The sequence below is a fragment of the Narcine bancroftii genome, chromosome 10, assembly GCF_036971445.1.
Source record: "Narcine bancroftii isolate sNarBan1 chromosome 10, sNarBan1.hap1, whole genome shotgun sequence".
In the NCBI taxonomy this organism is placed as follows: domain Eukaryota; kingdom Metazoa; phylum Chordata; class Chondrichthyes; order Torpediniformes; family Narcinidae; genus Narcine; species Narcine bancroftii.
Genome location: NC_091478.1, coordinates 29590510 through 29617878, shown reverse-complemented (window position 1 = coordinate 29617878; position 27369 = coordinate 29590510). Strand labels below are relative to the sequence as shown.

At 45.3% G+C, this 27369-nt stretch overlaps 3 protein-coding genes across 6 annotated transcripts in view; 2 read left to right on the top strand and 1 right to left on the bottom strand.

Moving 5' to 3' along the window:
* Window positions 1-12402, top strand: part of pcgf6 (polycomb group ring finger 6) — a 50468-nt gene extending 38066 nt beyond the window's left edge. The window contains exons 10-11 of one of the 2 annotated variants that reach the window (XR_011345459.1): window positions 11614-11917; window positions 11989-12402. Coding sequence is in view for 1 of the 2 variants with exons in the window: in XM_069900436.1 (XP_069756537.1) it covers window positions 11614-11661 (48 nt within the window). In the remaining variant the exon portion in view is untranslated. Of the gene's footprint in view, window positions 1-11613 lie in introns of both variants that reach the window. The other variant, XM_069900436.1, reaches the window with a different exon arrangement.
* Window positions 12403-12550: 148 nt separating this feature from the next.
* Window positions 12551-27369, top strand: part of nt5c2a (5'-nucleotidase, cytosolic IIa) — an 83517-nt gene continuing 68698 nt past the window's right edge. Inside the window, exon 1 of one of the 3 annotated variants that reach the window (XM_069900434.1) lies at window positions 12551-12720. The gene's annotated coding sequence lies outside the window, so the exon portion shown is untranslated. The remainder of the gene's footprint in view (window positions 12721-27369) is intronic. The other 2 variants (XM_069900431.1, XM_069900430.1) reach the window with 2 other exon arrangements.
* On the bottom strand, window positions 18757-22383 carry LOC138743923 (alpha-internexin-like). The gene is made up of 3 exons (XM_069899488.1): window positions 21338-22383; window positions 20329-20453; window positions 18757-19618 (listed from the first exon to the last, which is right to left on the bottom strand). Exons 1-3 carry the CDS (start codon window positions 22328-22330, stop codon window positions 19303-19305), a joined length of 1434 nt encoding a protein of 477 aa, XP_069755589.1. The 5' UTR covers window positions 22331-22383; the 3' UTR covers window positions 18757-19302.

Sequence of the window (27369 nt, the reverse complement as noted above, 5' to 3'; positions counted from 1 at the left end):
GGAGAAACTTGGCTGGTCAAACAGTGTATAGAGCAAAGCTATAGATACATAACCAAGGTTTTGGGCTTGAACCCTTCATCAAGATGTGAGCAAAATGTTGGCAGGTGCCCATATAGGATTTAATCAAGGTATTCTCATATCTTGATGAAGGATTCAAGCCCAAAACATTGGTTATATACCTTTGCTCTATAAAGTACACTGTTTGACCTGCTGAATTTCATCCACTATGGTGTTTTTACGTGATGTCAACAAGTAGTTGAATGTCCAGGTGTACAGCAGACTGTGGGACAGGGCAATGTCCTTACTGTGGTACTGAAGACCTGCACTCCAGGACTAGCTGCACTCCCACTCACCTCTTACAGTGTACCAACAGTGTGGGAAATTACCCAGGTCTGTCCTCTTCCCACAGAGCAGGACCAACCCAATCCAACTCATTCCTCCCCATCCAGACTACCTGCCAATATCAGCACAGTGGCTGTTACTGGCCAATTGCCCCTTAAACATTTAGACATAAAGGAGGAGTCACGTGATGGAGCAGAGGCCGGTCGGGGAACTCCAGCCCTCTCCAGAAAAGTTAAAAAAAAGACAGTGAAAAAACGAAGGCACCAACACAAAAACCAAAATAAAGTGAAAATAAAGGTGTGGAGAAAATGGCAGCGAAAAAAAGAAAAGCCAAAAGCAACGGGAAGAAAAGAAGAAGAAAGGACGTTGGAAGAAGAAGGTGAAGGCCTTACCTGTCCGAGGAGGCCCGCCGCGGAGAGAGAAGCCCGCTCCCTAAGGTCAGCTGAAGCCCCGAACTCGGGACTACAAAAATGGCTCACGGAGCCAAACAAAAGTGCGCAACCGCGCATGCGCGATGCGCAAGACAAGAATAACACTGACGGGAGGGGGGACCAGCTGAGGAGTCGATCTCCACAGCTGAGATTGACAGCCACAACAAAGCAGCAAGAGGAAGACACAGAAAATAACAAGAGCAAGAAAGAAGAGAGTAAAAAGAAATCAAAGAAACAACAGATGACCAACCCAGAGGAAGAAGACCAGCAGCAAAACACTTCTAATAAAAATAAGAAGACCAAAAATACCCAACAAAATAAAACAAACAAACCAACAAGAAAACCAGAAGAGACAGAGGCAAAGGAGACAGATCCTGGAGTGGACTCAGAAGAAGAAGAGGAAGAACACAGAGAAATGGAAGATGAAGGGAAGGGCAAGACAATGGATATATATTTTTTTAAAGAATATATGGAATCAGTAAAAGAATGGCAGTCACAAGAATTCAGTGAAATAAAAAGAAGGGTAAAAAGTACAGAAGAAAAAATGAATAGATTAGAGATGATCATGTCAGATATAGGAAAAAGAGTGGACAAGGTGGAAGAACGAGAAACAGCCATAGAAATGGAAGTAGAGGACTTAAAAAAGAAATTAAAAGAATCTGATAAAAAAGTTAAAGAGACACAAGAGCTGTTAGCTCAGAAGATAGATATAATGGAAAATTATAATAGAAGAAACAATATAAAGATAGTGGGCCTTAAGGAAGATGAAGAAGGCAAGAATATGAGAGAATTTATAAAAGAATAGATCCCCAGGATCCTAGGAAGACCAGAACTACAGGAAGAAATGGAAATAGAAAGGGCACACAGAACATTAGCCCCTAAACCACAACCACAACAAAAACCAAGATCCATTCTAGTAAAATTCTTAAGATATACAACAAGAGAAAATATATTGGAGAAAGCAATGAGGAAAATAAGAGAAGACAAAAAACCACTGGAATACAAAGGTCAAAAAATTTTTTTCTATCCAGATATAAGTTTTGAACTCCTGAAGAAGAGGAAGGAGTTTAATGCAGCAAAAATGATCCTATGGAAAAAAGGATATAAATTTATGCTAAAGTATCCAGCGGTACTTAAAATAGTTATTCCAGGGCAGCAAAACAGACAATTCTTGGATCCGGAGGAAGCAAGAAAATTTGCAGAACAACAACAAAACAGACAGAGAGAGGAAGATATGTAATGAGAACAAAAATGACCACAAACTATATGTATGTGTGTATGTATATATTTTTTAAAAAATAATAGAATATAGGTAAGAACTAAGAAGGGAAAGAAAGGGAAGAAAGGAAGTATGGGGGGAATTAAGAGAGTGACCTTTGTTGTATATGAAAATTAAAATCTTTTCGGGGGGGGGCTGAGTGGAGAAGAGTTATGGACACAGGAAATCAGTTGATGCTTGCGAGTGAATTCGCAAATCCAAATGGAGAGGGGAGATGTGGTTGCCCGACAAGGGTTAAAGGGCAACTCAGGAAGGGGAGGGATAGTGGGGTTAAAGAAATTTTAGATAGGAGAATAAGGGAAATGTTTGATGTTTTAGAAATGTTGTCTTATAAAGAGTTCAAAAAAAGAAAGCAGAAATGGATAAGAAGGAAAGGTGATGATGAGGAAACGGAAAGGAAAGATAAACAAAGTATGAAATGGCTATGCTGAACTATCTTCTTTCTTTGGCTTGGCTTCGCGGACGAAGACGGAATACATAAACAAATCAAAAGGAAGAAACTGCTAAATTTACTGAAAAAAGAAAAAATTGATATAGCATTCGTTCAAGAAACACACTTAACTGAAGTGGAGCACAAGAAATTAAAGAGAGATTGGATAGGACATGTAACAGCAGCGTCATATAATTCAAAAGCTAGAGGAGTAGCTATATTAATCAGTAAAAATGTACCAATCAAAATAGAAGAGGAAATAATAGATCCTGCAGGGAGATATGTAATGATAAAATGTCAGATATATTTGGAGTTGTGGAATTTACTCAATGTATATTCACCTAACGAAGAAGATCAAAAATTTATGCAAGATATTTTTTTGAAGATAGCAGACACGCAAAGGAACATACTAATAGGAGGGTATTTCAACCTTAATTTGGATTCAAACATGGATAAAACTGGGAAAAAAATTAACAGAAAGAACAAAGTAACTAAATTTATAATTAAATCGGTGCAAGAAATGCAACTTTTGGATATATGGAGGAAACAACACCCAAAGGAAAAGGAATATTCATATTATTCGGGTAGACATAAAACATACTCAAGAATAGACCTATTCCTGTTATCAGCTCGCATGCAAGACAGAGTTAGGAAAACAGAATATAAAGCTAGAATACTATCGGACCACTCACCCCTGATATTGACAATAGAGTTAGAGGACATCCCTCCAAAAATGTATAGATGGAGATTAAACTCCATGCTACTTAAAAGGCAGGATTTAGAGAATTCATTGAACGACAAATTAAAATGTACTTTGAAATAAATACGGAATCAGTGAAAGGTAAGTTTATACTATGGGACGCAATGAAAGCGTTCATCAGAGGGCAAATAATAAGTTATGTAACTAAGATGAAGAAGGACTACAATCAGGAAACAGATCAGTTAGAAATGGAAATAGCAAATATAGAAAAAGAATTAGCAATGAAGGAAGACACAACTAAAAGAAGAGAATTGGCAGATAAAAAATAAAATATGAAACACTACAAACATATAAGGTGGAGAAGAACATAATGAAGACAAAACAGAAATATGAACTAGGAGGAAAAAATGCACAAAATTCTAGCGTGGCAGATTAAGACAGAACAAACTAAGAGAATGGTATTGGCATCAAGGAAATAAGACAAGCAAATCACATATAATCCAACGGAGATTAATGAAAACATCAGAGAATTCTACGAACAATTATATCAAACTGAAAACGAAGGGAAAGAAGACAAAATAGATGAATTTTTAACTAAAATTGAACTACCGAAATTACAAACAGAGCAACAAAATAAATTAACCGAACCATTTGAAATAGTAGAAATACAAGAGATAATAAAAAAACTACCGAATAATAAAACACCAGGAGAGGATGGATTCCCAATAGAATTCTATAAAACATTTAAAGATTTATTAATTCCTCCCCTCCTGGAAGTAATCAACCAGATTGATAAAACACAAAGCTTACCAGATTCATGCAAAACAGCAATAATTACAGTAATACCAAAGACAGGGAAAGATCCACTCGCACCAGCGTCATATAGACCAATATCTTTACTTAACACAGATTATAAGATAATAGCTAAACTATTAGCAAACAGATTAGCCGACTATGTACCAAAAATAGTAAATCTAGACCAAACTGGATTTATTAAAAAAGACGAACAACAGACAATATTTGTAAATTTATTAACTTAATTCATGCAGTAGAAGGAAATAAAACTCCAACAGTAGCGGTTGCTTTAGATGCAGAGAAGGCCTTTGACAGAGTAGAATGGAATTATTTATTCAAAGTACTACAAAAATTCAGCTTACCAGAGAAATATATTAATTGGATTAAAGCATTATATAAGGGACCATTGGCGAAAGTAACAGTAAATGGATATATATCAAAACAATTTAACTTAAGCAGATCAACAAGGCAGGGATGCCCACTATCTCCCTTATTGTTCGCGTTAGCCATAGAACCACTAGCAGAACTGATAAGAACAGAAAATAAAATAAAAGGGATAAAAATAAAAGACAAGGAATATAAAATCAGTTTATTTGCAGATGACGTTATAGTATACTTAGCAGAACCAGAAATATCAATAAAAGAATTACATAAGAAATTGAAGGAATATGGAGAAGTGTCGGGGTACAAGATTAACGCAAATAAAAGTGAAGCAATGCCAATGAATAATGCGGATTTCTCAAAATTTAAGAAAGAATCACCATTCAGATGGCAAACGCAAGCAATGCGATACCTAGGTATACAAATAAATAAAAACCTCGGCCATCTATATAAACTCAATTATTATCCACTAATGAAAAAATTACAAGACGACTTAGAACATTGGAAAGACTTACCACTAACACTAATAGGAAGGATAAACTGTATTAAAATGAACATTTTTTTCAAGGATACAATACCTATTTCAGGCATTGCCAATACACTTGACAGAGAAATTCTTCAAGGAGTTAAAGAAAATAATAAGGAAATTTTTATGGAAAGGGGGGAAACCGAGGATAGCACTAGATAAATTAATAGAATGGTATAAACAAGGAGGCTTACAACTGCCAAACTTTAAAAATTATTATAGAGCCGCACAATTAAGGTACCTATCAGATTTTTATGAAACAAGGGAAAAGCCAGATTGGACTAGATTAGAACTAGATAAAATAGGGGAGAAGATACCTGAACATATATTATATAAATGGGATGAAAAATTGGTACAATGTAGGAATTCTCCAGTATTACGTCATCTGCTCAATATTTGGAAGAAGATTCATGTAGAAAGGAATAAAACAAATTACCAACTTCCAAAACTGATACTGACGCAAAGTCAGTTACTCCCTTTTACAATAGATAACCTTTCCTTTAGAGAATGGGAGAAAAAAGGGATCAAAAGAATAGAAAATTCCTTTTTGGGAAATAAATTATTATCCTTTGAACAAATGAAGGATAAATATAATATAACTCACGATACAGTGTTGGCATACTACCAACTGAAATCCTACTTGAAGGACAAATTGGGAAGCAGTCTGAGGTTACCAGAGGGAAGTAATTTTGAATATGTGATAACAGACACAATGATAATCAAAAAATTTATAACAAACATGTATATTAAACTACAAGAAAAGGAGAATGAGGAAACAAATGGTAAAACTAAACAAAAATGGGAACAAGATCTAAACATAAAGATAAAGAAGGAAACATGGGAGAAGTTATGCTCAGGAAACTGAGAAATACAATAAATACGAGGTTACGTATGATACAATATAACTGGATACACAGGCTATATATTACACCTCAAAAGTTAAATAAATGGGACCCAACAGTATCTGACAGATGTTTTTGCTCTAAAAAGGAAATGGGAACAACAATTCATGCAATTTGGACATGTGAGAAAGTGAAAAAATTTTGGGAAGATCTAAACCAGATATTAAATAAAATCACAAAAAGCAATATACCAAAAAACCCAGAGATCTCCTCCTAAGTAACATAAAAAACAAAGAATTTGGACTTGATTTGGATGGTGCACAAAAAAGATTTATGATAGCCCTAGCTATAGCAAAAAAGTGTATTATGTCAGCCTGGAAATTAGAAGATAACTTGAGAATACAACAATGGTATATAGAAATGAATAAATGTATTCCATTAGAAAAAATAACCTATAATTTAAGAAATAACATTACAATATTTGAACAAATATGGGAGCCATACATGAAACACAATAGAGAAAACCTACCGTGGACATCTACCACCTAAAATGACAGGAGAAGAGAATGAAAAGAACTGACTCAGTGGAATTTCTTGTTTATTTTTATTGAGTGACAAAATTGTTTGACGGGTTTAATGTATCTTATTTTCTGAACTTTAAATAAATGGGAGGGGAGGGAGGGATGGAGGGAGGGAGGGGAGGAAGGAAGAGGGGGGAGAAAACGACACTGTATATATTTGAAAAGGAAAATGTATGTATCTTGATCAATATGGTTTATAGTGTGAAAAATAAAAAATTTAAAAAAAAGACATTTAGACAAACATATAATATGGTAAACAGGCTCTTTAGGCCCACGATTCCGTGCCACCCAACTTAGAAACCTGGTACGTTTCAAATGGTGGGTATTAACTGGGGGAACCTATGCAAATGTATAGTCCCACATCATCCTGATTTGGAAATATGTTTGCCATTCTTTTGTCTATATTTCTGGAACTCCGTCCCCTACAGCACAGTGGGAATACTCCAGGACTGGTGGTTCAGGAAAATAGTGTGAGCAATTTCAATGGATTGGGAAAGCGTTGATCTTGATGAGGACCCCACATCCCGAAACCTGAACAATGATAGTTTGTGGGGCCCTGGCCTGAGGGTGAATGCAGACACCAAGCTTGCATACATGTCTGTTGCACCATTCAGTAAAGCAGGGGTGGCCAAACTGCAGCTCACGAGCCACATGTGCCCGTTTGACTTGTAATATGTTGGCTGAGAGAAGAATCATACAAGCCGGTTGCTCACAGCATTAGTGTTAGTGGGCCTGGCTTGTGATTGCGACTCTCAGACATCTGAAGTTTATCATATATGGTTCTTGCATTAAGCAAGTTTGGCCACCCATGGAGTAAGGTCATTTTCCTGTACTATTCCCATATCCTGCAAATCCTAACATGTTTAAAAATGTCAACCTCTGTTCAAATATATGTAGCTAGTTCCCACACCCTCTTGGGTCGAGGTTTTCTGGAAGATGCAGAGGCTCAGGGAGACTAGTTTCATATCTCTCTCTCTGTTAAAATAACCTGCGGCCAACATGAAGTCCAGAGGGGTAAGGCCAGTTCTTGCCTGTTGTCCTTTCCTGTTTATGTGGTGAGAGAGCTGTGAATGCCATTGTACATCTCAGCAAGTAATACCACTGTGTGATCTGTGATTGGTGTGTAGAAAGGTCAGCAGCTCCTGCAGTTACCAAGGAAACTGCCTCCTGGGGCAAGACTGATAAATGTAAAAGGCATTTAATTCTTATTTCCAATGAATCTGATTCGTGCGTCACCTGTCCCTGCTGCCCACCTCCCCCACCCACAACCCCATTTGCATGATGGAGCTTTGGCCAGTTTGGATCGATTGGCTTTATTCGCACTGTTTCAACATTCCCACTTCTGGACCATGCAGCAGAATTATTCTGAGCATGGTAAAATCCTTCTTGATTGGAAACTGGGTGATGCACTCGTCAGAGACCATTCAGCCCAACATCTGTACTCACTTTTTGAAAATTAGTCCTCTCCTTGACTCTTAATCTCACTGGCTTCTCTGGATATTAACCCAGTTCCTCCTCAAAGATTCCTGTTGAGTCTGTTTCCGTGCCCTTTTTGTGGCGTGATTCCAGATCACATCTCATTGTGTTTATTTCTTCAAAAATTCCTTGCCTCCTGTCTGGTTCTCTTGTGGGCTACTTACATTTGACGCCCCTGGTCACTGAGACACCTGCCACTGAAAATGCTTTCTCTTGAGTTTATCAAACCCTTCTTGATTTTGAGCTGTTAAATCTGCTGTCAGCACTTGAGTCTCTTTGTGTAGCAACAGGAGGAGGTATAATGTGCCAGCTCTATATCCCCTTCATTTCTAAGGGAAAGTGGCATCCTCTCCCAGTCTCAGGACACACTCCTACACAAGGACTTCTCACAATCTTCAACACAGCATCGCTAATCTATGCCTGGAAATGGCCATTGACACCCTTCCTGTAGGAATGCCACTGCAGTGAAGGATGGCTGAGTTGTTCTACTTTTGATGTCTGGAAGTCTGACTTTCTCGTAATGGAAACCCTAAGGACCAACATATTCTCCCTCCCTTTCTCAAGAGTTCCAGTTAAGGTTAAATGCAGAAGGAAGCTAGCTATTTTTAATAGGAAAGAATTGAGAATTTCAACAACTTTCTATTTCTTATTTTGAATTTCAATATTGTCACTTTCTTTGGCTGAAACAAAGAGTGTTTATTTTTGAAACATAACAGAGGTGTAGGTCAATGGGTGTAAGTTGGGGAGCACAGACTCATGGGCCGAAATGGCCTGTTACTGAACTGCATGTCTAAAATAAAGAGTGGGTTCATCTTTCTGGAGTGCAGAATGTAACCAGCAATTGTACTTTTTATTCCTGCTTGCCTCATCAGGAGAGACCTCCTTCTTTCCCCTGTCTGCTGTTACCTGCAGAAACATACATGAGCCTTCCTCATCAGGAGAAGCTCAGCACACAGGAGATGTCTGTTTAAAATCACCTCATTACCTCCTGCTTCTTCCTTGGGCCAGTCCCTCCAGGTCTAGGATAGCTTGCTTCCATTGCTTTCCTGGCGTTTGGAGGATGCTGATAGGACCAATGCACAGACTGCCATGTGTATGTGTGTGTGTGTGTGCTCCTTCCTACATTTGAAGTGGGTTACAAAGTGCCCCTACTGGAGATAGTTGTGCTTGGTGCCACCAGATGAGTGACTGCTGTTTGGACAGGCATGGGCCAAGATGCCACGACTGGAGGTAACAAATTCTAGCCACGTACCATTTAACTTAATGGCGTTATACCTGGAAATGAAAGGTTTAAATGTTGAGGTGTTGGAATTTCTGGGGGAGAGTAGCCCTGAAGGTAAAAAGCTTCATTGTGGGTAGCAAAGCAGGCATGAGGGCCTGGATGGTTTATTCTTTTCCTTCTTCAAAAAGAGTAGAAAGTCCAGGGTGTTTGTTTGGGAGCTAGAGTATTTAATTCTTCAATTTTAAAGTCCTTATCCTTGCTTTTGAATTCCCATATACCCTCAGCCTCCCTGTCTCTGAAATTTCTAGTTTGTAATCTCCAATTTCATTCATTCCTCCATTGATGACCATGCTTTCAGGTGACTGGGTCAGGTTTGAATTCTCTCCCCACACCTGGGGTGACACAGTTAGTGCAGAGCTGTTACAGCGCCAGCGATTGGGACCAGGGTTCGAATCCCATGCTGTCTGTGAGGAGTTTGTATGTTCTCCCTGGTTCTGTGTGGGTTTCCTCCGGGTGCTTCAGTTTCCTCCCACCTTCAAAACCTGTGTGGTTTTAAATTAATTGGGGAATTAGGACAGCATGGGTTCGTGGGCCAGGAGGGCCTATTACCATGCTGTATGTGTAAATTTAAAATCTTAATTTTAAGAAGTCGTGGAGTTATACGGAATGGAATTGGGCTCCAGCCCGACTTGTCCCGGCCAACCAAATAGACTATCAGAGCAATTCCTATTTGCCTGCATTCAGTCCATATCGCTCTACGTGTACCTGTCTCAATGTATTTTACACGTAATTGTATCTGTCTCGACTGTTCCCTCTGGCGGCTCATTCCTTACACTCACCCACCCATCCTCTGTGTGGGCAAGTTTCCCCTCATGTCCATTTTATACCTTCCCCCCCCCCCGCCCCACCCTAAGTCTATATGCTCTAGTTTTATGAAGTTCCTAACACAACAGGTAGATGCAGCCATGACTGAGCGTGTCCAGTGTGCCAGTTCGAGGTTCTCTCTGTTACTCCTGGACTGCCTTCCATAACTCGGAAAGGCTGTCATGTGACTATGGTGCAGTGTACTGTGAAATGAGGCAAGATTCCTAGCTCCCCAGGGGGGTACTTGGATTTACCACAATGCAGCAAGGTTAGAGGACACTTAATTCTCCTGTCAATGAAAGGCTAGGTGGAATCCTTGGTTTGTTCAAATCCTGTCGTTTTGAGATAAAGCTGATGCAGGTTTTCAAAATTAATCAGATTTGCTTGTAGGATTAATAGCTGGAAACCATTCCAGATCTTGCCTTGTTTGGACATATATAAAACAAGGGGAAGATGTCTGGAGGGAGGGGAAGATGTCTGGAGGGAGGGGAAGATGTCTGGAGGGAGGGGAAGATGTCTGGAGGGAGGGGAAGATGTCTGAAGGGAGGGGAAGATGTCTGGAGGGAGGGGAAGATGTCTGGAGGGAGGGGAAGATGTCTGGAGGGAGGGGAAGATGTCTGGAGGGAGGGGAAGATGTCTGGAGGGAGGGGAAGATGTCTGGAGGGAGGGGAAGATGTCTGGAGGGAGGGGAAGATGTCTGGAGGGAGGGGAAGATGTCTGGAGGGAGGGGAAGATGTCTGGAGGGAGGGGAAGATGTCTGGAGGGAGGGGAAGATGTCTGGAGGGAGGGATAAGCTGTAGGAAGGAAAGGCAGAGGAAGGCAATGCTAGTATTACCATGAAAAGTAGTGAAGTTAAAAAATACTGCAGATGCTGGAAATCTAAACTAAAAACAGAAAATATGCAAGATTCAAGAGGTCAAGCTGTATCTGTGGAAGGAGAAACAGTGTTAATGTTTCAGAACTTGTAAGGAGATATAAGAAGTGGGGTGGGGTGGGGGTGAATATTTCTGATCCAGACAAGTCAACTTGTACAGCAAGTAGAGTAATATTGATAAAGCATAGGCAGTGATGTTATAATGACTCAAGTAGTGTAAGGTCCATTCAAGAGTCTGATAACTGCAGGAAGAAACTCATTGAATCTGGAGGCTGGAGTTTGCACGCTCATATAGGGATGGAATGGGGAGAGAGTGTGAGTGGGGTGGGCTGGCAGTCCCAAGACTGAGCCAGTGGAGGGAGGTTAGTCTGTGTGATCACAGCTCCCTGTGGAGATGGAGCTCGTCTGTTCAGTGTCCTTCCATATTGCCACAATTAATCGCCAGCTCATGATACATTGGGGTTCCATCTCACCCTCTGCGCTCTGTGCATTGTTAAAGAGGTCTCAAGACCAGGGCAGGGATGAGGGTGACTGGATCTCAAGGGTTGTGCCAACGTACCAGCATACTGGGAGATTTTTGCATCTGTTGATCTGCATCCACACTGCCCATGCTGTGTGCCACTCGTCAGAAATGGTGGCAGCTCTGGCTAGAAACATTGCCTTTACCTAAGGGGTAAGGCTGACCAGAATGCTCTGAGGGTTCATGATGGGAGGGGCAGCTGGGTCTCTTCTCTCCCTGGTTGATGGAGGGCATGGCTTGCCAGGATGTGCCTGTTAGATAGCATCACCACAGGTTTAAGTGGGTGGGGAGAAAGGGCAGGCCATGGGTGCAGATGTCACATTGCAACATTCCTCTCTGCTTTCTTTCAGGATGGACTACTTATCCTTCACTATGGGCTTGTGCGATCCCAGAAGTGAAGTTGGGGCACTCCTGCAGTCCAACATGGTGGGACCATTTTCAGCCACGAGATGTGGCACCTGCAGACTGGTGCTCTTGGAATATCCAGAATGAATCCAGGGATCTGGAGATTGGCCCTGCACAATTCAGAAGCTGCTCATTGACTCCAGTGTGAGTGGAGGGATTGGCTGCAGATGGATCTATGGATAGAGGTGACCACAGACCAGACTGGTGAAGGATCACTCCCTGGGACTGACCACAGGACAGATGGGTGAGGTGTCACTCCCTCACTGACCCAGGGAGTGATACCTCACCCATCGGGACTGATCACAGGACAGATGGGTGAGGTGTCACTCCCTGAGACTGACCACAAGATGGACAGGTGGGGTGTCTCCCTGAAACTGACCACATGATGGACAGCTGGGGTGTCACTCCCTGGGACTGATGATAGGATGGACAGGTGGGGTATCGCTCCCTGGGGCTGACCACAGGATGGACGGGTGGGGTGTCACTCCCTGGGACTGACCACAAGATGTATGGATGGGTGTCACTCCCTGGGACTGATGACAGGATAGACAGGTGGGGTGTCACTTCCTGGGACTGACCACTGTGTGATAACTGTTATTCTCTGTGGCCGGTGTCAACATTCAAATTTTGATTTTGTACAGCTTGTTTTGCTAAATGTTCAGCAGACTTTTAACAATATTTTTCTCCAATGTGTAAAATTCTTTGCTAATTAAAATTTGGGATGATGTAGTTAATTATACAAAACTTGGTTATTTGACTTTGAAAAGTTTTGATGTTTATGTCCTCTCCCACCCCACCCCCCAATACTGTCCCACCAGACACTCCCAGGGATGGGACAGCATAAGTCAGGCAAAAGTGAGCTGAATGCAGAATAAATCCCTCTGCACTGTACCACAGAGCTCTCCTGGAAGACATTCTGCACACGGAGCTGGAACCAATACAACCAGTGCAGTGGGTCCTACGCCTACAGTAATTGATAGACTCAAGCTCACCTGATTCAGTGAAGATGCACAAAACAAACCTGGGAAAATTGAGGTCTCTTCTCTGGAAAGGTCAGTGTGGATTTGAGTGGCTGGTTGTCTTTAATTCTGGGGTCTGGATCATTGTATGGGGGGGGGGGGGTGCTTGGGCTAATGGCTCTGTACAGACTGTTCACCTCGAGAGTCAACTCCGATCCTGTTGAAACAGAACCTGTTGAACGAAGCCCCTGAGGGTAGTGCGAGACCCATTTAAAGTTTATATTTAGCCAGAGATTAAATCAAGTGAAGCAGTCATAGATGGAAGATTCCTGAAGCACCACTTGGGCTTCCAGAAGCGGATCGACCCAGAATGAGTTCCAAACACCCGCAACTTGCGTTTTATTGATGGTGAAAGGATTTGGCAGCCTGACCTCCTGGTTGTTTGGAGAAAGCTATAAACAGAGCAGTGGAGAGATGTATGTCCGTCCCTGTCAATGCTCCTGTCTGTAACACGCCAGGAGACATCCCGAGTCAGGTTGAATCAGCTGATGTGCAAACTCCAGACTTTTTTTATTCCACATCATTGCTCCTTCTGGCTCCTTCTCAGCTGGGTCAAAAGGTGAGAGCATTTTGGACATAACTTTCCTGCGCTAAGGCCAGTTTGTATTACTTGGCCCCACTCAATAGTAAAGTGAGTTCAGGTCAACAGTGCCCTCAGAAAGGGTAAGAGCAGAGGGGGCGGTGTGGATGGAGGACCAGAGGGAGAGGTGGAGGCAGAGCAGCAGGGAGGCTGGAATGGGCGTTGAGGGCAGAGGGGGAGATGAGGATGGAGGGGCCGGTGAGGGCAGAGGAGGGGCCGGTGAGGGCAGAGGAGGGGCCGGTGAGGGCAGAGGAGGGGCCGGTGAGGGCAGAGGAGGGGCCGGTGAGGGCAGAGGAGGGGCCGGTGAGGGCAGAGGAGGGGCCGGTGAGGGCAGAGGAGGGGCCGGTGAGGGCAGAGGAGGGGCCGGTGAGGGCAGAGGAGGGGCCGGTGAGGGCAGAGGAGGGGCCGGTGAGGGCAGAGGAGGGGCCGGTGAGGGCAGAGGAGGGGCCGGTGAGGGCAGAGGAGGGGCCGGTGAGGGCAGAGGAGGGGCCGGTGAGGGCAGAGGAGGGGCCGGTGAGGGCAGAGGAGGGGCCGGTGAGGGCAGAGGAGGGGCCGGTGAGGGCAGAGGAGGGGCCGGTGAGGGCAGAGGGAACATTGAGGGTGGAGGGGATGGCAGTGGGGGCAGAAGGAATGGCAGTGGGGGCAGAGGGGACGACGAGGGAGGGAGCAGAGGGGACAGTGGGGGCGGAGGTGAGGACGGTCTTTATCTTCCAAGTACCATGGTAATGCCAGCTCTGGGTGGCCTGGGAATGTTAACACTGGGAGGGGATGGCCTGTTGGGAAATTTCGGCTCCGGGCCAAGCACTTCATTCTACTGATCAGCAATTATATTACAAATATAGATTTTGGAAAGTGTATGGTCATGCACTTTGGTAGAAGAAATAGATGGGAAGACCATTATTTGGGTAGAGAGAACATTCAAAATTTGGAGGTGTAAAGGGACCTGAGAGTCCTTGTGCAGAATACCATAAAGGTTAACCTCCTGGTTGAGTCGGTGGTGAAGAAGGTGAATGCAATGTTGGCATTTATTTATGGAGAAATAAGAGACAAGAGCAGGAATGTAATGTTGAGACTCTATGCAGCACTGGTGAGACATTGCTTGGAGTACTGTGTACAATTTTGGATGCTGTATTTGAGAACAGACTTGCTGGCGTTGGAGAGGATTCAGAGATTTACCAGAATTATACCAGGAATGAAAGAGTTGATTTTTCAGCTCTTGAACTGTACTCGTTGGGAGTACAGAAGGATGGGGGTGGGGTGGGGGGATGGCGGTGTGGGTGGTGGGGAAGAACCTCATAGAGACATTTCAATTACTGAAAGGCCTGGCAGAGTAGATGTAGCAAAGCATTTTCCCATGGTAAGATATTATTGGATAAGAGGGGACAACTTCAGGGTAAAAGGGTGCCAATTTAAAAGAGAAATGGAGAGTAATTTCTTTTGTCAGAGGATTGAATCTGTGGAATGTGTTGCCACAGGCAGCTATGGAAGAGAGGTCGTTGGGTGTACTTAAGACAGAAATTGACAGGTATCTGATTAGTCAAGACATCAAATGTTACGGGAAATGGAGCTGAGTTGGAGAATGGATCAGCACATAATAGAATGGCAGAACAGACTCGAAGGGCCTACTTCTGTTCCAATATCTGATGAAATCCCTTTCACAAACCAAGGTTGTCACTAAAGCAGATGTGGAATTTAAATTCTGTTAATAATCCAGAATAAATTAGTTACTGAGACAACTGATTGGTCATGGTTACCACCAAACTATGAGTTGTTTGATCTCCTGAAGGAGCACGTAGGTGACTGGGTCAATGTGCCTCATCTACTTTCTCTCCTCCTATCCCTTGTTCCTCTCATCTACAGGATCCATTGATCTTGGCTATGAATGAACGGTTGCTGAGCTTCCAGAGTTTTCCGAGGTAGAGCATTCAAGATTCATCATCTTGAGTGAGGAAATCCAGTCCTAAATGGTCCCATCCTCAGTTGGAGTAATCACTGGTGCCAGAGGAAGTACTTACCCTGCATCCAGTTTGTTGAGCCCTTGAGATCACCCTGTTTTCCTTTGAACACATAAGGAGCCTGTTGCAGGCTTGCTGTCCCATGGACCGGTCTGGCGAATATTCAGTGTGATCCTGCTCTACCCTTTCGATAAGGAGTCCCAAACTGTGCACACTCCAAGTGTCATCTCACCAAAGTCCTGTACACTTGTAGTGAGGTATCTTTTCTCTTGTACCCAGTCTTCTTGCAGTGAAAGCCAATGCAGCATCAGTTTTCCAATTTGCTAGTTGGCTGAGAGGTCTGATAAGGGGTATGATTGGTAAAGGAAAGCTGTTCCAGCCATTAACTGATTCAAGGTCCAAATTTAAAGCGATGGGTATTAAGGCTGTGTGAGGCTGCGGGGAATGGGACCAATGGATTGTTGTGACATCCTCAAAACTTCCACCTGTCCATTTATGTGCCCCAAGAGCATACAGTACAGGCCCTTTGGCCCACAATGTGCTCACCTATAGAAACCTATTCCAGATTCAGTCTAATCCTTCCCAACCTATAGCCCTCTATTTTTCTTGCACCATTTGTGTTGAACAACTCTTCCCATAGTCTGCTACACTTACACTCTGGTCCATTAATCTTACTGTGAGGTGGACGAGAGGCTTCAGATGCTGGCATCTGACACCAAAACACAACTTGGAGGAACTCACCAAGTCAAGCGACATCAGTGGGACAGAAAGAATGGTTGAGGTTTCAGGTTGGATCCTTTCATCGTCTTTCCTTCAATGTAAGCTCTGGTGTTTTCTTCCTCAAGCCCCAACTCTTCTCTGAGAATTCCTTGCATTCCATCTTTATATAACTAAAGGTTTGGTTGCTGACCTCGTGTCTCCCACCAGCATTTGGAATCCAGTTTTATCCAAAATATTCCTGCGTTGCCCCTCGGCATTAATTTAATGTTGGGTAAGCACAAAGGGGAAAGGAGGTTTGAGAGATGTTTATTTTTTTTAATACTGCATAAGCAACAGCCCAGGCCTACTGGTGGAAGTCCTGGTCAGTTGTTTCTCTGGTGCAGAGCTGTGAAGAGCAACTGGCCCTATTCATGTTCTATTAACTTATCAATGGTGGAGCTGCATTAAAATGGAAGGTTTTTCACAATTTTAACATGGCAGTGCCATTTGGTCCAAGACAGGGGGAGAAGGAAGACCTTGTTTTGAGTAAGGGTGTGTTCTGAATATAGAGTGGGGGTCCTGAATCTAGAGGGAGTGTCTTGAAGCAAGAAAGAAAGTCCTTACTTGAGAGAGGGAGCAAGTCCTCAATTGAGGGAGAGAACAGGTCCAAGAGGGAGAGTCCTGAATCCAGAAAGGGAGTGCCCTGAATTGAGAAAGAGCAGTGGAAAAAGATGGGGGAGGTGAAATGTGTTGGGGTGCCTCATGCTTAGGTGGTGAGGTGCTCAGACGAGGGAATAAACTAAGAGGAAGTCTGAGTCTGAAACTCCCTGAATACAGTTACCATGGATGTCATCTGTGCTAATTCTTCACAATTTAACAGCAGCAGCTTTTCTCAAGGGAGTATGCTGAAACATTCAGAGCACCAGGCAGGAACAGTGAAATGTTTACTGCAGCTGAGACCTACTATGCAGGGAGTAGTGCTTTATTCCCTGGGCTGTGACACTATGTGGGCAGGGCTGGTGTTTATTGCCCACTCCCAGCCTCAATATTTGGTGCTGGCAGGACATCCGAGTGAGGGTGCTGGTGGGGAGGGTTCTGTTCTCTCAAAAAAAAAAAATTCGTGTCCGGACAACTTTTTCCTAACTGAAGATGAATGCTAATTCTCCAGGAATTATGATCCACATTTGATCCATATTCCAACTTCTAGGTTTTTTAAAATCTAATAACTTTTGATTTGGAGTGAGAATTTCCTTTTCCTGCTGCCAGGTTTTGAAATTGAACTATTGAGTGTGATCCGGGAAACGAAACATCCTATTATCATCGACTGATCGATCAGCTGCTATTTGCTTCAGCACATCGGCTTCACATTAATTGATTCCCCCGGGTGCAGAAAATCCCCCACCTGCAACTCACCCTTCACTTTAAACCCGTGGCACTTTAATTCCCGGACACGAATTTTTTTTTTTTGAGAGAACAGAACCCTCCCCACCAGCACCCTCACTCGGATGTCCTGCCAGCACCAAATATTGAGGCTGGGAGTGGGCAAACCATCCTTGATATTCCACATTTGAAAGCAGGAAGTGAACTGATTCTTGCATTGAAAGTGAGACCAGGAGCCTGTGGAAGATTATCCTGAGTAATCAAAGTCAGACCAAGCACACACACCAGCCCTCTTCTCTCCTGACAACATCTTTCCCCAGAGGGTGGTAGTAGATGGAACATAGAGTGTTCTGAGAAATGCCAGATGAAGTTCAATCTGGATAAGTGTGAAGTGATGGCCTTTGGAAAGTTGAATTTCAAGGCAGTGTATGTGGCAGGATTCTCAACACTGTGGAGGAACAGAGGGATCTTGGGGTCCAAGTCCATAGATCCCTCAAGGTTGCATGAAAGTTGATAAGGAGGTGTAGGGGACCTGAGAGTCCTTGTGCAGAATGCACAAGGTAGGGGGATTAAGTTCAAGGACTGTGAGGTAATGTTGCAGCTCTATAAAACACTGATTAGAACAGAGTTCTGGTCACATCTTTACAGGAAGGATGTGGACACTTTAGAGAAGGTGCAAAGGAGATTTACCAGGATGCTGTCTGGGGATTGGAGAACATTTCTTGTGAGGCAAGGCAAGCAGCTAGGGTTTTTCTCTTTGGAGCAACAATGGGTGAGAGGTGACTCAATATAACTCAGCATAACATTAGGAGGGGCTTGGAGAGGGTGGACAGCCAGCACCTTTTTCCTGGTGTGACAAAATAACATACCAGAGAACATCTGTTTAAGGTGAGTGGAGGAAAATTCAGGGGAAGATTTCAGAGAATTTTATAGATTTATACACACACAGTGAGAGGTTGGTGTTTGGAATACATTGGAGGCAGTGGTGATGAAGGCTGGTACAATCAGGACACTTACACACAGGCAAATGGATGTAAGAAAAGTAAAGGGCTGAGGAAAAGTGATAAGAAAATTATCTTGTACTGGAGTGGGTTTACATGGGTCAGCACAACATTGTGGGCTGAAGGCCCTGTATTGTAACATTTTAGTCTGGCTGGAAATGGATCACCTTCAAGTTGTAACGTACCACAGATTTTCCTCATTCACAGCATGGCTACTGGAGATGGCTTGAAGTGGTTAAAATGTTAATTTTATACAAAATCAGTTTCTAATGTACAGTTTGAGGCTTTAATGGAACAAGGGAGGGATCTCCTCCTGTCCAGACACCAGGACTGGGCAAATTTCACATTGGTGCATAATTGCAGGAACAGTTCTTTGGAAGAGCACCAACCAAGCTCCTCATCCTGTGTCAGCATTGTTGCTCAATTATTAGATTCAAAAGCAGACACAACTAGGTTCAGTTCTGAGTTTATTTACAGTAAAGTAGGTTGTGGAATGCAAGTAATTACTGGTTCTCTCTAACCAACAAGGGATTGTGTCCCTCCACCCTTTAAACATCACAGCTAGACAAAACACCAACATTTTTCAACTGGCACCGACCGGCACCATCTCAGGTGCTGGCTTCATTAAGGTGATTCTCAGCCAAGGGCAAGGTGTGCTGGGATGGCGAGATGAGCCTGCAGAGATTGGGTCACACAAACTAACTTCTAGGCCACACAATTACACAGGACAGAGTAATTCCAGAAACAATTCTGTGCTCCTGATGGACATGACAAATGCACCAAAGCCCACGAGGGTGAAATCAACTACGTGCTGGCTTTCTTGGAGCATATCTAGTTCTTGCAGCTCAGTACTGCATCAGGACAGGTCATTCACTACACTGATTTCATCAGGCAGGATTGACATCTAACCCTAAGGAGGGAAGAGACTGAAATTCCCACCCATGGTGGACATTTCAGAAGCTTGGCAGTTGATCTACTCTGGGTGGAGGGGAGGGTGGATTCAAGGTCCTGTAACCTTTGGAGGGTTGCTCTTTTCCATTTTCTTGCCATTTAAATTTTGCTCCTCTCGGTCAGCTTTCTTGGTGGATACGATGGTTTCTTCAATGATTTCCTCATAAGCCTCTGCTTTTTGTTTTGAGGATTTCTCTGCAGTTTTCAGGCCCACTTCCTGGTCTTGCTTGGAGGTAACAGTGGTGGTGCTCTTGGAAATGGTGGTGAAATGGGGCTGAGCTGGGGCCAAGAGGCTGGAGCTATTGGTGAGTGAGAAGTTAGTAACGCTGGTGCCAAGCCTGGACTCCTCTCCTTCGAGCAGCTTCCTGCAGAACAAGTCAGTCATAGAGTCAAGTCTCGCAAGTCTTGTTGCTCAGCAACTGACTCACTACATCAATGAAGGCAATGGACAGGACAAACCTACCCACGTCGGGGGAGGATTGGACAGTCCGACCAGGTCTTGATGGAATCAGTGGTCAGGTTCAAGGAAATTAGGCAAGGATATCACAACAGGGAACGGTGTCCAATCGACAGATCAATGCAAGTTTTCTTGGCAATTTTATTTTCTGGCAACAGTGCCACTTACATGACCAGTTACACCCTCATGAGAGACCAGACCTACCAGGACACATGCCAGGTTTAAGCAGGTGATGATCTGTTCCTCCTGCTCCTGAAGCAATTTCCACACAAGCTGGCATGCCTTCAACCTCAGGATGTTCCTCGTGCAAGTAAATGCACACACGGACAGGCCAACGCTGGCTTTGCCAGTGACACCCACATCCTGTCAATGGGAGTGCTCACTCTGGGTATTTCTATGATTAGACAATCAAAACAGCTCTGCTCAGATCTCTTCCCAAAAGTTATCATTTCAGGGGATGGGGCAGAAAATCATCAGCTCAATGCAAGATTGAACCCCTACACCACCTGTACAGCGAGTGGCACTGATTGGTTGCATGACCAGGCCAGCATTGGCCTGTCAGGTTCTGTATCCAAAGTCTCCCTCCCTTTTTCTTAGCAGGATGGTTCACAGTCTTACCTGTAAGCAGCAATTTCAATGTCCAAGGCCATTTTCACATTCAGGAGATCTTGGTACTCCCGGAGGTGACGGGCCATTTCAGATTTTGTGTTCCTCAGCTCATCTTCCACCTGGCTGATTGCATCCTAGTAGACAAGATAGAGAGAGGAACACTTCTGTCAATGAAACTTCAGACCAGACAAAACAGATTTACTGCAAATGGTACAACACACCAGCTACTCAATGTCATGCTCCAGTATGATGACATGCAGCATGCAGGGTTGTGGAGGGTTGGTGAGGACGCAGCTACAATGGGACAGAATTCCCTGTACGACTCAGTGGAGTACAAGATGCTAGCCGAAATATGTATAAAGTTCAGATGATCAAAGACCAGTCAGCAAGATGGCGGCATTCAGCCTTCCTACCGAATCCCTTCCACCATCATGAGCCCAAGGTACTTCGTGACTCCGTATCTAGTGCTCAATTCCAAATCAAAATTCTCCATCCTCTCAGGTCTGGTATGTTATCTTCCAGTTTAACGCTCACCGTCGGGTGGCAATCATCTCCCATAACCCACCCATGCGTGTTTAAAAATCTTCTAGATCAGGCACATTATAATTTAACACTGCATCTGGTCAGCCTGTAAAAGCACCTGAAGGATAAATGACCAGAGGTGAACTTCTCCACAGTTTTCCCTACCCACCTCCCAATTCTCCATTACTTCAACAGACATGAATCTCACAGAGTAGGAAAATCCAGGATCAAATTAAGCCACGCACTTTCAATTCCCATCACCTGCCCAATCCCTGGTAAATTTTACATTGCAAATGTTTAACAGCATAAAGGGATATAACAGATTTGCAAGTTAACTTTTCTTCTATTCAATCTGGCTCTCCCTGCTCTGCTCGTGTTTGATGCGATGCTGCGGAGGGGAGCTTCAGTCTGTGCCTGACCCGGGGAGTGTGTGATGGGTGGTGCGTAGGGAGCTTCACTGTCCGTGGTGCTGAAGCCTCCCTCTCAGCACTGGTACCTGGTAGTTGGCGATCTCAGCGCCGTGGCGATCCTCCATCTCTTGCAGCTGCCGCTCCAGGGACTGGTTGGTGCCGCGCACCGCCTCCACTTCGATGGTGCGAGACTGTAGCTGGCGCCGGTACTCGCTCAGCTCCTCTCGGTTGGCCCGCAGCGCCTCGCTGCTCTTGGCCGCCGCCTCCGTCATGTCGGCGAACTTGGCCTTGTACCAGTCCTCGGCTGACTGTGTGTTGCGTGCCGCCAGGCTCTCGTACTCGATGCGGATGTCGCGCAACGCGGCTGTCAGTTCGGGGAGCACCGGCGCGGCGTCCACCTCGGCCGGCTGCTGCGCGGCTTGCAGCAGGAGCCGCAGCTCCTGCACCTCCTCGCCGTGCAGTTTGCGCTCGAAGCCCAGCTCCTCCAGCAGCGCTTCGGCCCGCTTCTCCAGCTCCAAGCGCGCCAGTGTGGCGCCGTCCACGTCCCGCCGCAGGGCCCGCGCCTCTGCCTCGGCCTGGCCTCGCAGCCGCTGCTCTTCGTCCAGCCTCAGGCGCGCCTCCTGCAGCTCCTGCTCAAGGCCGTCCCGCTCCAGCAGCGCCTGGCAGCGGCCCGAGTCCAGTTGGTCGGCGCGGGCCCGCAGCTCCCGTAGCTCCTGCTGGTAGAGGGCGGCGAGGCGCGGGGGCTCGGCCGCGCGCTGCCGCAGCGCCGTCAGTTCGGCCTCCAGAGCCCGGTTCTGCTGCTCCAGACCGCGCACTTTCTCGATGTAGACGGCGAAGCGGTCGTTCAGGCCCTGCAGCTGCTCCTTCTCGTTGGTGCGGCATAGGCGGAACTCGTCGGCCAGCCCGGGCAGCGGTGGCCCGCGGGATAGCGGCTGCGAGCGCAGCCCTCCGGCGCTGCGGAGCGGCGGGGCGCCGTAGCTGGGGAAGCGAGTCCCGGCGCGGGAGGCGTCGCCGAAGTGGCGCCGGTATGAGGAGGAGGAGGAGGCGGCGGCTCCGAGCGCGTTCGAGCCCAGGCTCATGGTGGCGGCGACTGAGCTCCGGGGCGGCGCGGCGCCGCTCTTATACAGGGTCGGCGAGCCCACCGCGGCTGCAGGAGGGGGAACTGTTGGATCCAGCTCCCCTCGCTGGCACCGAGGCTCGCCCCCACCCCCCCCCCCCCCCCCGTACCCTGACCCGCCCACCCCGCCATTCCCCTCGTTTACCCCGTCCCCTCCGCTCCCCTGCTTTTCTTGGAGGTTAAAATGTCACGCCCTCGGCAGCCTGTGTTTCAGCGCTCGAGTCTGTGCTTTTGCACCTATATCTGTGTTTGAGCGCCGGTCTGGGCTCGGATGCTGTTTGACCTGCCGAGTACCTCCTGCTTCTCCTTGTTCCGTGTCAGGACTGAAGCGGCTTGAATTAGGGCTGGAAATTCAGCACCTGGACAGCCCCCAGTTCAGTTGCTTCTTATTCAAGATTCCTTTATTGTCGTGTAATAGTACAGAATATGTAATATTACACGAAATGCCTTATGTCTGCCTTAAGACAGACAAAGAGTCGCCACGAGTATGGCCCGGTGTCAGAGAAGCAGAGTCCGTGGATTCGCCTCCAGCGCTCGTACAGCCTCTGCAGCCCTCACAAACTCCTGTTCCATCCATCAGAAACTCGAGCTCCAGATCCAAACCTCTTACAAAATCAGGAAGCCCCAAGTGCCCAAAGCCCTTTGGGAGCCCTTCTTGCCCTCAGCACCCTCTCGAATCTCCGTTCTGATACCTGATTTCCACTAGCCAGTCTCCAACAGCCCGCAGCCCGTTATGGTTCTCTGACTGCAAGTCGACAGCAGCCCGTGGCTGAGTCCCTCACTGGTCCGTCGTCGTGGTCACTGCCCTGTATGGTCATTTTCCATGCTTCTCAATGGAAGGAGGGGTCTCCCATTTTAGAGTGCCCTGAGCCAGTCTACTGCTTCGCAGAGATGCAACACCTTGAGGTCGCTACCAAGCACAGGTGCCGCCATCTTTGGCCCAGACCCCACAGTTGCAAGATTTTAGTTTCAATACAGCATTGGCTCCTCAAGCAGGCCATTTAACACCTGCATAGAGCCGCCAGATTTAAGACCAGACAGTTGAACCATTAGGAATAGCGCTGGGTCTCCGCTCTCTTGGGTCTGCAGCAGCAGGCTTATGTATTTATACCCATCAGGTCCTCAACTGGATTTAACATTGGCTGGACAGGAGAAGCCAGAGAGTGGTAGTGGATGATTTCTTCTCAGACTGAAGGCCTATGACTAGTGGTATGTCTCATCTGAATGATAATGTGGTAAATTGGATCAGCAAGTTTGCAGATGATACAAATATTGGAGGCGATGTGGACAGTGAGGAAGTTTTTCAGAGCTTGGAGAGGGATCTGGACCAGTTGGAAAAAATTAGCTGAAAAATTGCAGATGAAATTTAATGCAGACGAATGTGAGGTGTTGCATTTTGGAAGGACACACCAAGAAAGGACGATCACAGTAAATGGTAGGGCACTGAGGAGTGTAGTAGAACAGAGGGTCTGGGATTACAGATACATCATTCCCTGAAAGTGGCATCACAGGATAGAGTTGTAAAGAAAGCTTTTGGCAAATTGGCCTTCATAAATCAAAATATTGAGTACAGGAGATGGGATGTTATGTTAAAGTTGTATAAGACATGGGTGAGGCCAAATTATTGTGTGTAGTTTTGACACCAAACTACAGGAAAGATATCAAAAAGATGGAAATAGTGCAGAGAAGATTTACTCCGATGTTGCCAGGACTTCCAGGAACTGAGTTACAGGGAAAGGTTAAACAGGTTAGGACTTTATTCCCTGGAGCATAGAAGAATGAGGAAAGATTTTATCAAGTTATACAAATAATGAGGGGTATAGACAGAGTAAATGTAGGTAGGCTTTTTCCACTGAGGTTGGATGAGATACAAACCAGAGAACATGGGTTAAGAGTGAAAGGGGAAAAGTTGAGGGCGAACATGAGGGGGCACGTTTTCACACTCTCTAGTGGTGGGAGTGTGGAATGAGCTGCCAGCTTTAGTGGTGAATGTGGGCTCAATTTTAATATTTAAGAAAAGTTTGGACAGGTACATGGATGGGAGAGGTATGGACTTGGTATTGGTCAATGGGACTAGGCAGAAAAACAGTTCAGCACAGTCTAGAAGGGCTGCTTTTTGTACTGTAATGTTCTATGTTCTACTTAGTGAAAGATCCCCTCCTCAAGACTTTGGTCTGCTTCGACTGAGTTACATGTTACTGAGAGGATGTTTTGCATCTTATCAATCAGTGTATGCAGCAGAGTTAAGTTTGATTTGGCCAATCATGTACAGCACAGAGATGTGGACTGTACTGTTCTGTATTTATGGTTACATACCATCTTTCAGTAGCTTCCAGCAGCATCCCTCATTTCCATGGCAAACCCAGGATGGGAGCCATTGCTTCCCTCATTTCCATGGCAAACCCAGGATGGGAGCCATTGCTTCCCTCATTTCCATGGCAAACCCAGGATGGGAGCCATTGCTTCCTAGACAGGGCATTCAGCTCCTGAATTGGCATCAGTCGGGGAACATAAGGATGTGTTGCCACAATCTTGGCACTGGTTCCAAGAACCAACCCCATCTCTCTTTTGTTCCCTTAACTGACTTAACTTTGAGGAGAATCATATTTTAGAGGATGAGTTAAACACCTGATTGGTCATGTGCTATCTGGACCCATCATCACCCCTTCACTCTAGTCCCAGCACATATCGGCCCAGCCCCTGTAACCTCATGAAACACAGTGTACAGGATCAATGTATTTATGAGAAAGCTGAACAGTTGTCATGTCAATTTGGTTCAGGAAACTGGGAGGGAAGTTCAGGGAACAAAAATACCAGTGGTCCGGTGGGTCTGAATGGCCTGTGTAGCCCACAGCAGTGCCCAGAGACAGGTCGCAGGTGATCCGCACATTACCTGGCCATTCCTGTGATCTGTACCCAACCACAAGGTGTTAATTTTGCAGTAGAGTTGGTCAATTTCATCCACTTTGAACTGCCCAAAGTCAGGGGTTAAACTTCTAGGATTCCAGGCAGTTCTGCCTCACTGGAATCAGGCCAGATTCAGCGATCAGAAGCAGTCCTGGGAACTGGCAGGTTATCTGTTTCTGGGGTTTGGAAAATGATTCTAGCTTGAGCCATTCACTGGTCCTGAGATTGCAGTCCCTTTTACTCATGGATTCAACGATCTCCATTTTAAGATCTCTTACTCCCCCTAGTTTCAGTGATGTGTACGGGAAATCTGAGTTGCTCAGTACCCACTCTCTCTCACTTTTCACAAAATACCAATGAAAGTAGACTTTGGGAGGTGTGGGCGCGAATAGAGATCGGTAGCAACTGTTGCCTTGAGAAAAACGCCATGGTCACGATAGCTGTGAAGACTGTTACCCATCAACAGCTCGGTCCTGGAACAAGACGAGTACCGCTTCACTGTCGGAATCAGGCTGCAGCCATATCCAGAAGTGGCTGCCTCCACTGTATGCGGGGATGGATAGCATCTCCGTGGTCCCTCAGGAGCCATGTGCCACCCCACTCTGTGTTTACCACATCCACGGTAGTAGGCTGAGGGGAGGGATTGGAATTGGGCATCAGGAGATCCAGTGTAGGCCGAGGGGAGGGTTCAGAGTTGGGCGTCGGGAGCTTCGGTGTAGGCCAAGGAGAGGGTTCAGAGTCAGGCAACAGGAGCTCTGGTGACCAGAGCTCTTGACACCAAACTCCAAACGCTCCCCTGTTCCCTGTTAGAGTCAGGGCTGAGGAGGGTGCTCTGAAGGATGAGTTTGAGCAAGTGTCTTCTTGCTTCTCTTCCACGGGGATGGTGACAGCCACTCGACACCTTTAACTTTGGCTACTCCAGCTCTGGCCTGGGGAAAGCTGCTTGCTGATTTCATTCAGCAAATATTGGCCTTTGAAGTAGGCAGAGGGTTTTATTTTTAAATGGAAATGACTGTCGTGATTTTTTAAAGGTGTATATTACTTTCCAATCTCAATATATCCATCACAACATTGGATATGATCATTTTAGGGTTCTATAATGGTGAGACAGTAGGGAAAGTGAAGTGGATGGCATGGCAGCAGCAGCGAGGGATAGATGTGGATTTGCAGGGTGAAGGGTTGAAGTAAGTTTAATGGGGGGGGGGGGATTCAATTTCAATGCTTGCCATAGATCCAATTTTCTCTAGATATGCCACTGCAGTGGGGGGGGGGGTGGGGGAGGAAACAGGATGGGACTTACTAAAGCTCAGCCTTGGGCTTGGGTGGTTGTCAATCTGCCACTGGGTGCATCACAGTGTGGGACGGGAACAGCCGACACACTGAAAGTCCCATCATATCTCTGGCACATTCTCTTCTCCCTCCTCTCGCTGGGAAGAAACTTCATGAATGTGAAAGCTCACACCAACAGGTTTAAAGACAGTTTCTTCCCTGCAGCCATCAGGCTCCTGAATAAACCTCACCAGTGCTCTCATGCTGCTCTTGCTTGGTGCTAATTGGTCTTCGATTTCAATGAGCTCTTTACACGGCTGTATGAATAACCATATAACCATTTATGGAGCAGAAACAGGCCATGTTGGCCTTTCGAGTCCGCACCGGTTCAGTGATTTTGTGCGCCCTCTTCAGGCATTGGTCCCGGTAGATCTTCATTCAATAACGATGTGCGAATTCAATGCAGTTGGAATCAGATAATAGCAAAACTATGAGCAAACAGATTGGCTGTCTGTGTACCAAAAATAGTAAAACTTGACGAAACTGGATTTATTAAGAAAAGACAAACAATGGACAATATCTCTAAGTTCATTAACTTAATCCATGCAGTACAAGGAAAGAAGACTCCAACAGTGGCGGTTGCTTTTGACACAGAGAAAGCCGTTGACAGGGTAGAATGGAATTATTTATTTAAAGTACTTTACTTGCAGAGCTGAAAATATTGCTCAGTCATTGAATGTTGGAGATAACCTGCTAGCCTGTTCGCGGAAGAAAATTCTCACCATACCAAGTATTTTTGTGACAAATAAATTATAACTGAAAACA

Bases quoted from the DNA above. Each gene is read 5' to 3' on its own strand.
- LOC138743923 (XM_069899488.1), bottom strand. From the start codon at position 22,330: ATGAGCCTGGGCTCGAACGCGCTCGGAGCCGCCGCCTCCTCCTCCTCC. The intron at 20,454-21,337 runs GTACCAGTGCTG...CTTGTCTACTAG, and splicing joins CTGAGATCGCCAACTACCAG to GATGCAATCAGCCAGGTGGA. The intron at 19,619-20,328 runs GTAAGACTGTGA...CTTGTTCTGCAG, and splicing joins ATTGAAATTGCTGCTTACAG to GAAGCTGCTCGAAGGAGAGG.